The 16,092-nt window shown below is 49.2% G+C and overlaps 2 protein-coding genes across 8 annotated transcripts in view; both read left to right on the top strand.

The window, feature by feature from the left end:
* Positions 1-8,243, top strand: part of MORC3 (MORC family CW-type zinc finger 3) — a 69,277-nt gene extending 61,034 nt beyond the window's left edge. For 4 of the 6 annotated variants that reach the window (XM_070071849.1, XM_070071847.1, XM_070071845.1 and 1 more), the window contains 2 exons: positions 2,030-2,150; positions 3,840-8,243. In XM_070071849.1, coding sequence (XP_069927950.1) covers positions 2,030-2,150; positions 3,840-3,965 — 247 coding nt within the window. In that variant the 3' untranslated portion in view covers positions 3,966-8,243. Of the gene's footprint in view, positions 1-2,029; positions 2,151-2,431; positions 2,646-3,839 lie in introns of those variants that run through there. The other 2 variants (XM_070071848.1, XM_070071846.1) reach the window with 2 other exon arrangements.
* A 1,322-nt stretch (positions 8,244-9,565) lies between these two features.
* CHAF1B (chromatin assembly factor 1 subunit B) overlaps positions 9,566-16,092 on the top strand; it is a 31,059-nt gene continuing 24,532 nt past the window's right edge. Inside the window, exons 1-4 of one of the 2 annotated variants that reach the window (XM_051833594.2) lie at positions 9,566-9,655; positions 10,474-10,664; positions 11,418-11,550; positions 15,884-16,001. In XM_051833594.2, coding sequence (XP_051689554.1) covers positions 10,539-10,664; positions 11,418-11,550; positions 15,884-16,001 — 377 coding nt within the window. In that variant the 5' untranslated portion in view covers positions 9,566-9,655; positions 10,474-10,538. Of the gene's footprint in view, positions 9,764-10,473; positions 10,665-11,417; positions 11,551-15,883; positions 16,002-16,092 lie in introns of both variants that reach the window. The other variant, XM_051833595.2, reaches the window with a different exon arrangement.

Genomic DNA, 16,092 nt, shown 5'->3' with positions numbered 1-16,092 from the left:
GCTTTACCTTTTTTTTTTTTTTTTTTTCTTTTTAAAGATTCATTTATTATTTGAAAGGCAGAATTACAGAGAGGCAAAGGCAGAGAGAGAGAGGGGTCTTCCATCTGCTGGTTCACTCCCCAAATGATCACAACGGCCAGAGCTGAGCTGATCTAAAGGCAGGAGCCAGGAGCTTCTTCAGGGTCTCCCACACTGGTGCAGGGGCCCAAGGACTTGGGCCATTTTCCTCTGCTTTCCCAAGCCACAGCAGAGAGCTAGATAGGAAGCGGAGCAGCCGGGACCCACATGGGATGCTGGCATTGCAGATGGCGGCCCCGGCAACTTTACCTGTTATGCCACAAAACCAGAACCTTAAATGAACTTTTTAAAGCACCTTTATGGAAAGAATATATTGTATAATGCAAAATGTATAATAGTGTTTGTTGCCGTTGATTTCTCAACAATGTTGCAGTGGATTCCTTTCTGAGAGGAGCAGCATGATGGGGGCAAGAGGCGCAGAGTCACCACACAGACCCTGGGAGTCCTGTGAAAGCAGGCCTGAGGCGAGCAGCCTGCAGACTCTTTTGAGTTAGTACAACAGCTTATATAGCCAAGACCAGCCAATCCGGTCAAGGGGCGGTCTGTGCCCCAACCAATCACAGCCTGTTGCCAGGCAGTTTCCAAAGCCATCCAATCATAGCCTGTTGCCAGTCAGGTTCTTGTTGTCAGGCAGTTTCTGAAACCATCCAATCACGGCCTGCCGTCAGTCAGGCTCTGTTGTCATGTGGTTTCCAAAGCCATCCAATCATGGCCTGTTGCCAGTCAGGTTCTTGTTGTCAGGCAGTTTCTGAAACCATCCAATCACGGCCTGCCGTCAGTCAGGCTCTGTTGTCATGTGGTTTCCAAAGCCATCCAATCATGGCCTGTTGCCAGGCAGTTCCTGTTGTCAGTGGCCATCTTGGCATGACCTTTTCACCTCAGCAGCCATCTTGATATGACCTTTTCACCTCATTCCACAGCATTTGCTCACAGCAGTTCAAGTCCTGGTCAGTCTATTTACTTACCTCTTCCTATAATGGTGTGTACTATAAACATTAGCTCATTTTACCTCTTCTGGAGGTAAAATGTGCATAACAAAGTCTACCAGTTAGCCATCTTTAACTACATTTCAGTGGCATTAGCTAAGAATTCACATTGTTGAACACCATCACCATCCATTTCCAGAACTTTCTCATTATCCCAGAGTCTCTTATTAGACAATAACTTCTCATCTCTAGCCACTTCAGTCTCTGCTAATCTTTACTTTCTATGAATTCTGTATTTTATCTATGAATTTCTGTATTATAGGGACCTCATGCAAGTGTCCTTTTGTGTCGGCTTATTTTACTTTGTATAACGTTTTTAAGATTCTTGTAGGGGCCAGTGTGACACAGCAGGTTAAGTCAACACTTGTGATGCCAGCATTTGACTCCTTGCTCCACTCTAAATCCTTCTGCCCGCTAATGTGCTTATTAGGAAGGTAGTGGATGATGGCCCAAGTAACTTGGGCCCCTGCCACCCATTTGGGAGACCAGGATGGAGTTCCTGGCTCCTGGCTGCATCCTGGCCCAGCCTTGGCCATTTAGGTAGTGAACCAGCAAATGGGAGATCAGTCTGCCTGTCTCTTCTGTCATTCTTCCTTTCAAATAAGTAAATCCTTTTTAAGAAAGTTAAAGCCCTGGCCTGCTGCGCTAGCATCACTTGTGGGCTCCAGTTTGCATTCTGGTTGTTCCACTTCCAATCCAGCTCCCTGCTAATGCACCTACGAAAGCAGTGGAGGATGGCCTAAGACCTTGGGGCCCTTGCACCCACAGAGGAGACCTGGAAGAAGCTCCTAGCTCCTGGCTTCGAATCAGCTCAGCTCCAGCTGTTGGAATCATTTGGGGTGTGAACCAGCGGATGGAAGACCTCTCTCTCTTTCAAGTAAATTACATACAAAAGTTAACATATATAGCTTGGATCAGAATTTCATTCCTTTTTAAGGCCATTCTTCTATGTTTCATTTTCTAAGGACTCTTCCGGACTTGCCCAGAGCCAATGCTGGTTTATGTTCCCATGAGGAGATAGAAGTGTTCCAGTTCCTCTACATCCTCTCCAACATGGAGATTTTCTATTTGATAATACTCAGCCTTGTGAGTGAAGTGGTATTTCATCTGGTTTTGCTTTGTATTTCTCTAATGGCTAATGATGTTGGTTATCTTTTCATGTGCTTATTGGCCAAATTTGTTAATTTTTTTCTGGAGAAATATCCAAGTTCTTGTCTATTTTTGATTTTTGGTGAAGTTTTTGTTAAGTTGTAAGAGTTACAAAAATATTGTGTTGTGGATATTAGTCCCTTATCAGATAAATGTTTTACAAGTGTTTTCTCCCATTTAGTGTGATGTTTTTTCACTGCTAAAATATTTTTTTTTAGAGGCAGAGAGTGACTGCATCCATCCATTGGTTCATTCCCTAAATGCCTACAGTAAGTGGAACAGGGCCAGACCAAACCTGGGAATGAGGAACTCAATCTAGATATCTCCCAAATGGGTGGCAGAAAACAAATATTGGAGTCATCATGACTGCCTCCCAGAATCTGCATTAACAAGAAGCCGAAATTAGCAACTGGAGCCAGGAATGGAAGCCAGGTATTCTGATGTGGCTAAAGGCATCCTAACTGGCATTTTATCACTAGGCCATGTGGTTGTTTTTTTTTTTTTCTTTTTTTCATTTTTTTTTTAAAGATTTGTTTACTTGAAAGGCAGAGTTACACAGAGGGGTGTTCTATCTGCTGGTTCACTCCCCCAAATGGCCACAACTGCTGGAGGTGGGCTGATCCGAAGCCAGGAGATTCTTCCCGATCTTCCACGTGGGTGCAGGGGCCCAATGCCTTGGGCCAGCCTCTGCTTTCCTAGGCCGTAAGCAGAGAGCTGGATGAAGAAAACAACAGTTGGGACAGGAACTGGCTGTCCATATGGGATGGGTGGAAGCTTAGCCTGCTACACAACACTGACCCTGTGTTTTCACTGTTGATGTTGTCCTTGGATGTACAAGTTTTTAATTTTAGTTAAGCCAAATTTATTCTTTTGTTGCCTGGGCTTTTAATGTTGTATCCAAGAAATAATTGACTAGTCTGTTGAATATTCTCTCCTTTTTTCTTTTTGTAAGGCTTTTATAGCTAACAGCTCATATGCTTATGTCTTTGGTTCATTTTAAGTTAATTTTTATGGTATAAGTTAAGATTTGAACTTTATTTTGCAGTATCTACTTTTCCCTGCACTATTTGTTGGAAAAGACTGTCTTTTCCTCATTGAGTAGCCATGACACCATTATTCGAAATAAATTGAGTATATACAAGGGAATCTTCAAAAAGTTAAAATGGAAAATGCTAAATTTATTACTACTATTCTTTGTTCCAAAGTAAATTTGTACATGTCTGAGTAGGATCTAGTTTGAGGCACATCAGTTTGAGGAGAGCCCCTATCAGAGTCACATGAATTGTACAAAAATTGAAGAAGAGGCATGCAATGCATGTTAAGGTTTGTATAGAAGAAATGTGTAATCCTTGATGCTATATGAGATGTTTATGAGGAAAATGTCCTGAAGAAATGAGCAGTATAGAAATGGATAACTGATTTTAGGAAGGGGATGAGACAGTGTTGAAGATGAAGCCTGCAGCAGCAGATCATGCATGTCAGCGTATGAGGAAAAAATGGTCCTGTGCATTCCCGGAGTGAAGAGGGCTAATGATTACAGCAGAAAGGATAGTACCATCGGTAGCTCAGTTTGTTACAGTTTGGTTTCTCTGGCTGAACAAGTGAAAGAATCTCTCTGTTTCCTAGGTGCTGGAAGTTTTATGCCAGCTGCAGACAGGCATAGAGCTTTCAGTGGAAATTTGGAGGACGTGCGATCAAGACCCTCAAGCATTTCCTCCAAGAATTGTTGCAGGATGTGAAACAGGACTTTGACAGTGTGATCCCGAATACAGTGCACAGTCAAGGCAGTGACCACCAAGAAGTGGAAGCAGTGCAGTCCAAACCCAGGTGATTGGGTCAAGAGCAGAGTTCATGGCAGATTTTTGTTGTCGCATAAAGCATTTTGCTTTTGTTGACTGGGAAGACCAAAGAATGATAACACCTTGTTGGGAGAGTGCTTTGGGAAAGTTAGCCAGAGATGTAGGGAAACAAAGCAATAAACAAAACACCCAGGAGAGCTTCATAGGTGTCCTCCACCACTGGGGGACAGTGGTCCTCATTCCTTTCATCAAACAAGGGCAGTTCTGTGAGTTTTGATGGTAATCATTATGCATATATCCTGTGGTCCCAATTTCGCTCCTTCTAACTTGTTTTATCAGTCTTAGAATTTTGGGGCTTGCTTTGTGCTGTAGAGGGTTAAGCTGCCACATGTGATATTTTCTGTCTGTCTTCCTTTCTTTCCTCCCCTCCTTTCCTCCCTCTTTTGTTTATTTGAAAGCCAGAGTCATTGAGAGAGAGGGAGTGACAGAGAGATCTTCCATCTGTTGCTTCACACCCAAATGGCTGTAATGCCAGGGCTGGACCAGGCCAAAGCCAGGAGCCAGGTGCTTTCTCCGGGCCTCCCACATAGGTGCAAGGTCTCAAGCACTTGGGCCATCTTCCACTGCTTTCTCAGGTGCATTACTATGGAGGTTGATCACAAGTGGAGGAGCCGGGTCTCCAACTGGCACCCGTATGGGATGCTGGCCTCACAGGCAGTGGCTTAACTCACCGTGCCACAAAGCTGGCCTATAAATAAGTTTTTGGAAAAAAGCCTCAAATAATTTTATGGCACATTGTTTTTCAGTTAACAGTGTGAAATGCATTGGCGTTAAATTCAGAACACTTAGTTCTGTTGCGTTGTGTAAATGGCTGGGTTCACTGCTTACAGAAGTGTCCGGACCATGTCGGAGCTTGTGCTGAGAAACCTTGCATTTTTATTGCTTATGTAGTTTCAGCTTTCCGTGAACACTTTGAAGTCCCCTCATACGTGAGGATCTGTTCCTGAGCTCTGTCGTCTATTCCACTGATTGTGTGTTTGTCCTTAAGGCAGAACCACACTGTGTGGATGAGTGGTTTCCTAGCAAGTCTGAAATCAGCCTATGTGTGACTCTTCCAACTCGGGCTGCAGCCTGGCTGTTGTGCGCATCTGAGGAGTGAATCAACAGAAGGAAGATCTCTTTCTCTTTGTCTTTCAAAAAAAAAAAAAAAAAAAAAAAGATAAAAGTGTTTAAAAACCAGAAAGTATGGGGCTGGTGCTGTGACACAGCAGGTTACACCAGCGTCTGCAATGCTGGCACTGGTTTGAATCCCCGCTGCTCCACTTCAGATACAGCTCCCTGCTAGTCCACCTGGGAAAGCAGAGGAACATGGCCCAAGTGCTTGGGCCCCTGCACCCACGTGGGAGACCAGAGGAAGCTGCTGGCTCCTGGCTTTGGTGTGGCCCAGTCCCAGCCATTGCAGCCAGTGAACCAGTGGATTGAAGATCTTTGTCTCTGTCTCTCCTCTCTGTGATTCAAGTAGTTCCTTTTGATTGCTGAAAAGAATGCCATTGTATATCACAGTTCAGTTCTACTCACAGACGTTTTGTGTCTCTCTAGTTTGGGCTTTAATGAATAAAGCCATGATAAACTTCTTAATTTGCTTTCATTTTTCACGTATGCAGCAGGAGGTGGAATTGCTGGGTCAAAGGGACATCCCTTTATTAGCAGCTGGACAGTGAGCCTCCACGGCAGTGAGCCAGAGTTCTCGTCGCCCCCACTCTCCTGTACTCTCTCACCTCTTTCTCTTGCTGAACTAATTTCTACAACGTTTCTCCCAACCCTGCAGTGAGCTTTCCGTCTCTGATGTTGATGTGCACTCCTCTCTCCCAAGTCCGTAGTATGTTTCTGTTGGTTCTTATTCTGATTTCAGGTGTTGATCCCAGAGTTTTTACACTTATAAAAGGAAATGACAATAAAGTGGATTTCAAATGTTTGTTGTTCTTCAAGCTAGATTAAGAATTATTTCCTTTTGGGGCCAGTGCTGTGGCATAGTGGGTAAAGCTGCTGCCTGCAGTCCCGGCATCCCATATGGGCACTGGTTTGAGTCCCGGCTGCTCCACTTCTGATCCAGCTCTCTGCTGTGGCCTGGGAAAGCAGTAGAAGATGGCCCAAGTCCTTCAGCCCCTGCGCCTGTGGCTCCTGGCTCCTGGCTTTGGATCGGCGCAGTTCCAGCCATAGTGGCCAATTGGAGAGTGAACCAGCAGATGGAAGAATTCTCTGTCTGTCTCTGCCTCTCCTTCACTCTCTGTGTAATTCTTTCAATAATTATTTCTATTTTCATTATTAAAAAGATCTCAGGAGACTGGAAGTTGTGGCTGGCACAGTGGGTTAAGTACCACATGTGACAGTGCCATTCCATATCGGAGAGCCGGTTTGAGTCCCAGTTGCTCTGCTTCTGATCCAGTTCCCTGCTAATGCTCCTGGGAAAGCAGTGGAAGATGGCCCAAGTACTTTGGCCCCTGCTATCCATGTGGGAGACCTGGATGGAGCTCTGGAGAGAGCTGGATGGAGTCTTCAGCCTGGCCCAGCCCCATTTGTTGTGGCCAACTGGGGAGTGAACCAGCAGTTGGAAGACCTCTCTTTCCCTCTGTGGCACTCTGCCTTTCAAACAAATACAAAATAAATATTTTTAAAGATCTCGGGGGCCAGATAGCAGTGGTCTTTCTTAACTGCGGCCGTCCTGCTGAAGATGGCTACCTGGGCCCCCAGTAAAACGCAGTGGTTGAGGCCTCCAGTTAGGATACCGTGTTGGGGGACACACGTAGCCCAGTGTTTGTTCAGTGTGCGTTTGACACGGCCTGGCCCTCCCTCCGCACCTCCTTCAGGGTGTGCTGGCCCACCAGTCAGGAACTGATACGGACCCTAAAATCTTTCCCAAGAAAGTCCACTCCTTCATGTGTTTTTGGTGGCTCAGGCTTGTGCTTTATCTTTTTCATGCACAGTCCATTCTGGTACTTTAGAGGAAGGTGGGTTTTGAATCAACATGTTCTAAAAACTTGGAGAAACCATATGGAGATACCCAATCTACCTTCGAAGCTAGGCTGATTACCCGACTTACCAGGGAGCTGGCCAAAATCCAGGCCGCTGGTTTCCCTGAAGCTGTGGGTCTGGGAAGGCCAGGTCTCTGTGCTTTGAAAGCAGCCAGATTATCAAGTGTGCAGCCATTTCCAGCCATGGAGGTGCTGCGGATCCAGATTAGGTTGTTCTGGCTCCCTGCAGAATCCGGGGTTCAAGGAGCAGCCGGCCATTCTGGTCAACGTGAGACACTCGTGTGCCTTTCCTGAGACTGAGTAAGTACTTAAGAACCCACATCCATTCTTTTCCCTCGAAATGCCAGGAAACTTGGCTTCTCAGATGAACCCGTGTGTGCTTTGTATCAGTTTGAGACTATACCTCTCAAGGTATTTGTTTACTGGCCTTCAGGAGGCTCACAGAGAAATGAGGTCTCGCTTAGAAACTTAAGTCAGAGGCCTGCCCTAGGCAGACATTGGGCGCAGCGGTCAAGGCTGCTTGGAACCCCCACATCCCATTTTTGGAGTACCTGGTTGAAGCCCCAGCTTCTCTACTTCCTGTCCAGCTTTCTGCTAATGTGAATCCTGGGAGGCAAAAGGTAAGTACTTGGGTCCCTGCCACCCATGTGGGAGACCGGGACTGAGTTCTGGACTTCTGACTTTGGCCTGCCTAGACATGGCTGTGCAGGCATTTGGGAAGTGAACAGGTGGAGGATCTCTTCCTGCCTTTTAAGTAAAAATTTTAAGACTATGATCATTAACAAAAAGGCCTACTATTTCTGTCTATGCCTACTGATTGACTCACAAGCTCACTTTAAATGGCTAAATACTGCTTTTTCAAAAATGTTTATAGGGGCTGGTGCTGTGGAACACAGCAGGTTAAGCTGTGGCCTGCAGTGCCAACATCCCGTATGGGCACTGATTCGAATCTTGGCTGCTGTACTTCTGATCCACCTCCCTATCGTGTGCCTGGGAGAGCAGTGGAAGATGGCTCAAGTGCTTGGACTCCTGCAACAGAGTGGGACACCCGGAAGAAGCTCCCGGCTCCTGGCGTTGGCCTGTTTCAGCTCCCACTGTTGTGGCCATTTGAGGAGTGAGCCTGTGGATGGAAGTTCTCTGTCTCTCCTCCTCTCTCTGATTCTGCCTTTCAAATAAATAAATCTTTTTAAAAATGTTAATATAGTTGAGTCAAAAAATGTTTATAACCACTTCTATGTAAATATAATATATGTCATCCTGGCTTGGGTACTGAACAATTTCATCTCTGAATTTTTCCAAAATGCTCTAGAAACCAATGTATAGGGGGCTGGCGCTGTGGTGCAGTAGGTTAATCCTCTGTCTGCAGCGCCAGCATCCCATATGGACACTGGTTCTAGTCCCCGCTGCTCCTCTTCCCATCCAGCTCTCTGCTATGGCCTGGGAGAGCAGTGGAAGATGGCACAAGTCCTTGGGCCCCTGCACCCACGTGGGAGACCCGGAAGAAGCTCCTGGCTTCTGGCTTCGGATCAGTGCAGCTCTGGCCGTTGTGGCCATTGGGGGAGTGAACCAGCTGAAGGGAGACCTTTCTCTGTCTCTCCCTGTCACAGTCTGTAACTCTACCTCTCAAATAAATAAGTAAAATCTTGAAAAGAAACCAATGTATAATACACAGAAATCTCAGTTTTTGAACCAGGTTGGGTCCAATGCGATAATACTCATAGCTGTGTGTGTGTGTGTGTGTGTGAGAGAGAGAGAGAGAGAGAGAGAGTGAGAGTCCTGGGAAGTTCTAGGCTATGTCCCATGAGGTTGCACCGAACCTCCTTGATTTTACGGAGTGCCTCGACTCGCTGTCAGTACATGGAGGGTGTCTGTCTATCTTCAGCCAATCCCCTTGACCAAGCTCACAGACTAACACCAGTTTGATGCGTGCAGCCAGGTTTCCGGCTAAAATTCTGCCACCTGAAGTCCACCTTAAATGTCACTTCCAACTTCCGGGAGCTTTGAACTCCCAAATCGCCTGTGCTGGGAACAGTAAGAGCGCCTTGCTCCTTCCAGCCTTGTGCACTCCGTCTGTTCGTGGGCGTTCCGTTTCGTTGACACTTGAAACTCTGGAGACCAGGATGCGGCTGCCAGGGTGACAGCGGCAGCTCCCCGCCGCACCAGAGAACTTTCACACTTTGGTCTTTGGGCGTCCTTAGGAAGGGCCTTGCTTTTCAGGGACCGGGAATTCCCTGCGGGCGAGTCAGCCCGCTCTGCGCTCCGCCGCGACCCCAGCGCCAGCACAGGGTCGAGCCTACGGCAGGCAGACGCTCGGCAGGTGTTTGCTAAGAGAAAGGACCAGCGAGGAACCGCCGCACGGAGCCGGGCCCCACCGAGCGCAGAGCTGGCTGGAATCAGCGCGCCGCCCGCTGGCGACCCGGGTTCCTGTCTACCGGGCGGCGCCGGACCTGCTCCGGACCCAGGGCGGGGCGGGGCGTCCCAGGCCCCACCCACCGGGAGGCGGGGCCGACGTGATCCCGCCCTCCCGAAGGCGGGGCCTGCGGCGCGCGGGAAACGGCGCGCGCGGCGGCGGTGGGAGGTGGCGGCGCCGGCGGCTGGCCGCGTCCCTGAGGTACTGGTTCCCGGTGGCCGGCTCCGCGGCCCCGCGGTCCTCCGGGCCGAGTCCCGCCGGGGAGAGGGGTGCTCCCGGAGGGCAGGCGGGCGGGCCGCTGTGGCCGGGGTAGGTCCCGAGCGGCGCGCGTCGGGGCTGCCGGCGGCGGCCCAGGCCCGGCCCTGGACCTGCGCGGCCTCGCCCGGCCAGGCCGGCTCCCGGCTTCCCGGTCCCTGGGGGCGGGAGGGCCCCTCTCGCCGCTGTCCGGGGCTGCTCGCCCGCGCGGCTTTCCGCCCCAGGGGACGCCCTCGTCCGAGGGGTCCCGGCCCCGGGGGACCCCCACCCCAGGCGGGCGCCTGGGTCGCCTCTGCCTGGGTGTTTCCTTTTCCCCGGGCTCGAGGAAGAATTTTACGTGGAGCCTTAGGGGGTTAATGGCAGATGGCAGCATTCACGTCCTCTTCCCAGAGAGGATGTACAAATGTTTAAATTTATTTTTTATTTGAAAGGCAGAGACAGAAATAGACAGATCTTCCATGCCTGGATTGCTCCCGAAAAAGCCAGCCATCACCAAGCCAGGCCGAAGCCGGAACTTGGTTCTGGGCTCCCACCTGGGTGGCGAGGGCCCAAGTCCGTGAGCTGTCACCTGCTGCCTTCCCAGGGTGCACCAAGCAGGGGGCAGGGTGGGTACTGGAACCCGGGCCCTCGGGTGTGGCAGGCCCCCCAGGCTCTCGCCCCTTGTGCGTTTTAGGTGGTTCTGATCCTCTGCACATAGTGCTGCGTAAACCCCTGCTGTTCTAATGCTGTTATTTAATTCATCACCAGCAGTTTGTTTTTTGCAGCTTTCTTCTGTCTTCTGGAAAGAACATTGCTTGGGGAATCCCCTGCCCTTTCAAGACTCAGGAGGATGAAAGTCATCACGTGTGAGATTGCCTGGCACAACAAGGAGCCGGTGTACAGCCTGGACTTCCAGCACGGCTCTGCCGGGAGGATCCACAGGCTGGCCTCGGCCGGCGTGGACACCGCCGTCAGGGTAAGCCAGGCGCACCGAGGCAGACCCTGGGAAGCAGCACTTGATACGGCAGCTCTCATTCTGTTTAACAACAGCGTTAACACACTCCAGCTCTGTAGTCACGTAGCCCAGAGTGCGCAGTTCTCAGGGCCTCGGTGAACATGGAGAGCAGAAGAGAATCTCTTCCTAGTCCTGTTCCCTACGACGTTGTACTGGACACCCACTGTGATTGAATGCTGAGCTGGCTTCCCCCGAGGCAGCAGTGAGAGGACAGCAGACGTGGGACTGTTGGTTTACCTATTTATTTTTTAGGTTCGTTTGTGTATTTGAAAGAGTTACAGAGAGAAGAAAAGGCAGAGAGAGAGAGATCTGCATCCCCTGGTTCACTCCCTAGATGTCCGCAACACCCAGGGCTGGGTCGGGCTGAAACCAGGAGTTTCATCTTGGTCTCCCATGTGGATGCAGGGGCCCAAACAGTTGGGCCGTCTTCTGTGGCTTTTCCCAGGCTATTAGGAGAGGACTGGATCGGAAGTAGAGCAGCCTGCACACAAACCACCACCCATATAGGATGCTGGCATTGCAAGTGGCAGCTTAACCTGCTGTGCCACAACACCGTCTCCTGGTTTATGTTTAGATGGGAGATCTTCCTTTGTTTTGTGTTTCAAAAGAAAAACTAAAATTTCTTCCTGAAAATAAGTGTAGTATTGGTTTAGTACAATGACATGGTAGGGTGCTCTCTGTGTGATTTTTGAATGCATGTTTTGGTATCGACAGATCTGGAAGGTAGAAAAGGGACCAGATGGAAAAGCCATTGTGGAATTTTTGTCCAATCTTGCTCGTCACACCAAAGCTGTCAATGTCGTGCGTTTTTCTCCAGCCGGGGACATTTTAGCATCGGGAGGAGATGGTGAGTATCGCTATGCAGGTTGAGTATCCCTTATGTGAATGCTTGAGACCAGAAGTCTTTCAGATTTGGGAATTTATCAGATCTGAGATAGTTGCATGGGTTGACTGGCTGAGCACCACTCATCTGGAAATCTGAAATCCGAAATGCCCCGAAACCTGAGACATCCTGAGCATCACGTTGGTGACCAGTGTTTTGTGTTTCCTGTATCTGCTTTTCGGATAAGAGTTGTTCAGTGTGAAAATTTTTGAAGAATCAGATATCTCTGTGTCTCATGGTGAGATTGGAGCAGGACATGCTTTTTTTTTTTAAAGATTTGTTTATTTGAAAGAGTTACACAGAGAGAGAAGAGGAGGCAGAGAGAGAGAGAGAGAGAGAGGTCTTCCATCCCCTGGTTCACTCCCAAATTGGCCCCAACAGCCGGAGCTGTGCCAATCTGAAGCCAGGAGCTTCCTCTGGATCTTCCCATGAGGGTGCAGGAGCTCAAGGACCTGGGCCATCTTCTCCTGCCTTCCCAAGCCATAGCAGAGAGCTGGATTGGAAATGGAGCAGCTGGGACTAGAATCGGCACCCATATGGGATGCTGGCACTTTAGGCAGCGGCTTGCCATTCTGTCACAAGGCAACTCTGCAGGCCTTGTTTGCATGATCAGAGTCAGTTCCATGTTTCTGTGTAATTAATTGGCTTTGGGAATCTCTTTAATGAATAGCCTTGTACTTTGTGCTTGTTTGGTGAGAGCAGATTGATTTATATTTTTCTGCCTGTGCTTAAATGAGATAAAATTAATACAGAAAAAGCAAACTTTTTTCATTATACTTTTTTTTTTTTAAGATTTATCTTATTTATTTGAAAGAGTTCCAGAGAGAGGTAGAGACAGAGAGAGAGGTCTTCCATCCGCTGGTTCACTCCCCAGATGGCCGCAACGGCCGGAGCTGTGCCGATCCGAAACCAGGAGCTTCTTCGAAGTCTCCCACATGGGTGCAGGGGCCCAAGGACTTGGGTCATCTTCTACTGCTATCCCAGGCCATAGCAGAGAGCTGGATGGGAAGAGGAGCAGCCGGGACTAGAGCTGGCGCCCATATGGGATGCCGGTGCTTCAGGCCAGGTCTTTAACCTGCTGCGTCACAGTGCCGGCCCCTTTTCATCATACTTTAATGCAGTCTGGAAACCAGTATGAAATAAAATAGAGCACAGAGTGGCAGAGATAGAGGGAGAAGGGGAGAGAGCTCTTCTGTCTGCTGGGTAACTCCCTAAATGTTTGCCACAGCCAGGACCGGGCCAGGCTGCAGGCAGGAGCCGGGAAGAGAACTCACCCTAGTTTCCCACACAGGTGGCAGAGACCCAAACACCTGGGCCATCTGCTGCCTTCTAGGTACATTAGCAGGTACATTAGCATTGGATTAGAAACATAGGTGGGACTTGATCTCTGGCACTCTGATATGGAATGCAGGTGCCTCGGGCAGTAGCTTAACCATCGTGCCATACGATGCCTGCCCTAGGTATGTCAATTTTTGTTTCTGGAAGTTCGAGGAAGAGGCCTGGTTGAGTTTGGTCCATGATCCCTAGATGTGTATGTGTGTGTGTGCATGTGTGTGTACATGCATGTGCCTTCATTAACCAGCTGTGCCATACGATGCCTGCCCCATAAATGCCAGGTTTTTTTGCACAAGTTCGAGGAAGACCAGTTGAGTTTTGGTGCCACAGTCTCTAGATGTGTGGACACACATGTACATGTGCTTGCGTCTATGTATGCACAGGTGTGTGTGTGTAGAGGGACAGGACGACAGTGTGCCTGGGGGAGGCCGCAGGCTGTCTCCAGTGAGGTTGCACACGCAGGTTCTCCTTTTACAGAGTTCTTTGACCTTGAAGGCCAGAAACTTGTCATTAGTCAACACATGGAGAACGTCCAGCTGGAAGGGCCACTCTTCTCCAACCTCCATAACTGTGTGTGCTGCCAGGATTCTGGTTCATTTAGAATGGGAATGCACATGTCCATATGTGCTGCTCATTCAGTCACTCTCCTGTTTTTTTTTTTTTTTTTTTTTTAATATTTATTATTTGAAAAGCAGAGTGACAGAGAGGTAGAGGGAGAAATGGAGAGGGAGATAGATCTTCCATCTGCTAGTGCACTTCCCACATGGCCGTAACAGCCAGGTCTCCCAAGTACCTGGGTCAGGTACCTTCTGCCTTCCCAGGTGCATTAGAAGGAAGCTGGCTGGAAAGTGGTATAGCTGCGACTCCGACTGGTACTGGAAGATGGGATGCTGGTGTCGCAGTAGCCTGACCAGCTGTGTCACAACGCCAGCCGCAACTTTCCTGTTCTTAAAAGGGAGTCGGGGCCAATGTTGTGACGTGCAGGTAAAGGCGCTTCCTACAAAGCTGACATTCAGTATGGGTCCTTGTTTGTGTCCAGGTTGCTCCACTTGTGATCCAGCTCCCTACTAATGGCCTGGGAAAGGTAATGGAAGGTGGCTCAGGTATTTGGACCCCTGCCACCCCCATACGAGACCCAGATGAAGCTTCTGACTCCTGGCTTCAGCCTGGCCCAGCTCTGACTGTTGGGGCCATCTGGGTAGTGAACGAGTGGATAGAAGATGTCTGTCTCTCTCTCATCTCTGTAACTCTAATTTTTTTTTTTTTTTTTTTTTTTGGTCAGGCAGAGTTAGAGAGAGACAGAGAGAAAGGTCTTCCTTCTGCTGGTTCACTCCCCAAATGGCTGCTAAGGCCGATGCGCTGTGCCGATCCAAAGCCAGGAGCCAGGTGCTTCCTCCTGGTCTCCCATGCAGGTGCAGGGCCCAGACTTGGGCCATCCTCCACTGTCTTCCCAGGCCACAGCAGAGAGCTTGGACTGGAAGAGGAGCAACTGGGACAGAATCCGGCGCCCCGACCGGGACTAGAACCCAGGGTGCCGGCACCGCAGGCGGAGGATTAGCCTAGTGAGCCGTGGTGCCAACCTGTAACTCTAATTTTCAAGATAAATAATTTTTTTTTATTATTTTTTATTTTTTTATTTTTTGACAGGCAGAGTGGACAGTGAGAGAGAGAGACAGAGAGAAAGGTCTTCCTTTGCCGTTGGTTCACCCTCCAATGGCTGCCGCGGCCGGCGCGCTGCGGCCGGCGCACCGCGCTGATCCGATGGCAGGAGCCAGGAGCCAGGTGCTTTTCCTGGTCTCCCATGGGGTGCAGGGCCCAAGCACCTGGGCCATCCTCCACTGCACTCCCTGGCCACAGCAGAGAGCTGGCCTGGAAGAGGGGCAACCGGGACAGAATCTGGCACCCCGACCGGGACTAGAACCTGGTGTGCCGGCGCCGCTAGGCGGAGGATTAGCCTAGTGAGCCACGGCGCCGGCCCATAAATAAATAATTTTTTTAAAGAGAAGCCAGACATAGGTTGTGTGGCAAGGGTGGAATCAGAATGTGGGGAGTTATTTTTTTCCAACATTTGGCGACATCAGGCTTAGGTATCCGGTGCATCCACACTAATAGCTAACACTTATGTGGGGCTTCCCTGGTGCCAGACACTGTGCTGAACTTGCTTTAGCATGTTAACCCATTGACTCCTCCCAGCAGCCCTATGAGATAGTTATATTGTTGTACCCACTTTATGGCTAACATCTTGATGCATCAAGATGTTAAAGGACTTGCTGAAGGTTCCACAGCTGGGAACACTTCACTAACCCTTGTGTTGGTGGCTCTTGTTTTGTTTTTCTGTTTTCAGTTATTTATGGATTATGCCCTTAGCTTGGTTAACACAGTTTACAATGCATTTTGCTGGCCTGGAGACACTGTGTGTCAGGTAACTTCATATAGCTCTTATTTGTAATGACTTTGAGTTTAGAATTTATGAGTTCATGAGGCTGATGCTGTGCTATAGAAATTAAGCCACCTCCTGCAATGCCAGCATCCCTTATGGGTGCTGGTCGAGTCCTGCTGCTCCACTTCCAATCCAGCTCTCTGCCACTGTGCTTAGGAAAGCAGCAGATGATGGCTCACGTCCTGGGGCCCCTGCCAGCCATGTAGGAGACCTGGAAGAAGCTCCTGGCTCCTGGCTCTGGCCTGACCCAGCCCCACCTGTTGCAGCCATTGGGGAATGAACCAGCAGATGGAAGATCTCTCTCTCTCTCTCTCTCTCTCTCTCTCTCTCTCTCTTTCTCTGTGTCTCTGCCTTTCAAATAAACAATTTTTTTAAAAAAGAATTTATGAATCCTGAAGGCAAACCTGCTTTTCTAGTCCAGATTCTTAGAAGTACTTGTAAATTCTGTGGCCATTTTGTCCGCTGGACAACCTGAGGAGCACACAGTGACCCCAGCTTGTGCCTGATTGAATCACTCCACAGACGCCGTCATCCTGCTGTGGAAGGTGAACGACAACAAGGAGCCTGAGCAGATCGCTTTCCAGGATGAGGACGAGGCCCAGCTGAATAAGGAGAACTGGACTGTGGTGAAGACCCTGAGGTAATGTGGGAGACTGTAGGCTGGTTGCCGTTGCCACGGAGTGCCTGGAACAAAATGTGTGTTTTATCTAACCTAACCCTTTCATTTACCT

This window comes from Oryctolagus cuniculus, chromosome 4 (genome assembly GCF_964237555.1).
Source record: "Oryctolagus cuniculus chromosome 4, mOryCun1.1, whole genome shotgun sequence".
In the NCBI taxonomy this organism is placed as follows: Eukaryota; Metazoa; Chordata; class Mammalia; order Lagomorpha; family Leporidae; genus Oryctolagus; species Oryctolagus cuniculus.
The sequence above is the reverse complement of the archived record's forward strand: the minus strand, read 5'-3'. Positions and strand labels throughout refer to the sequence as shown.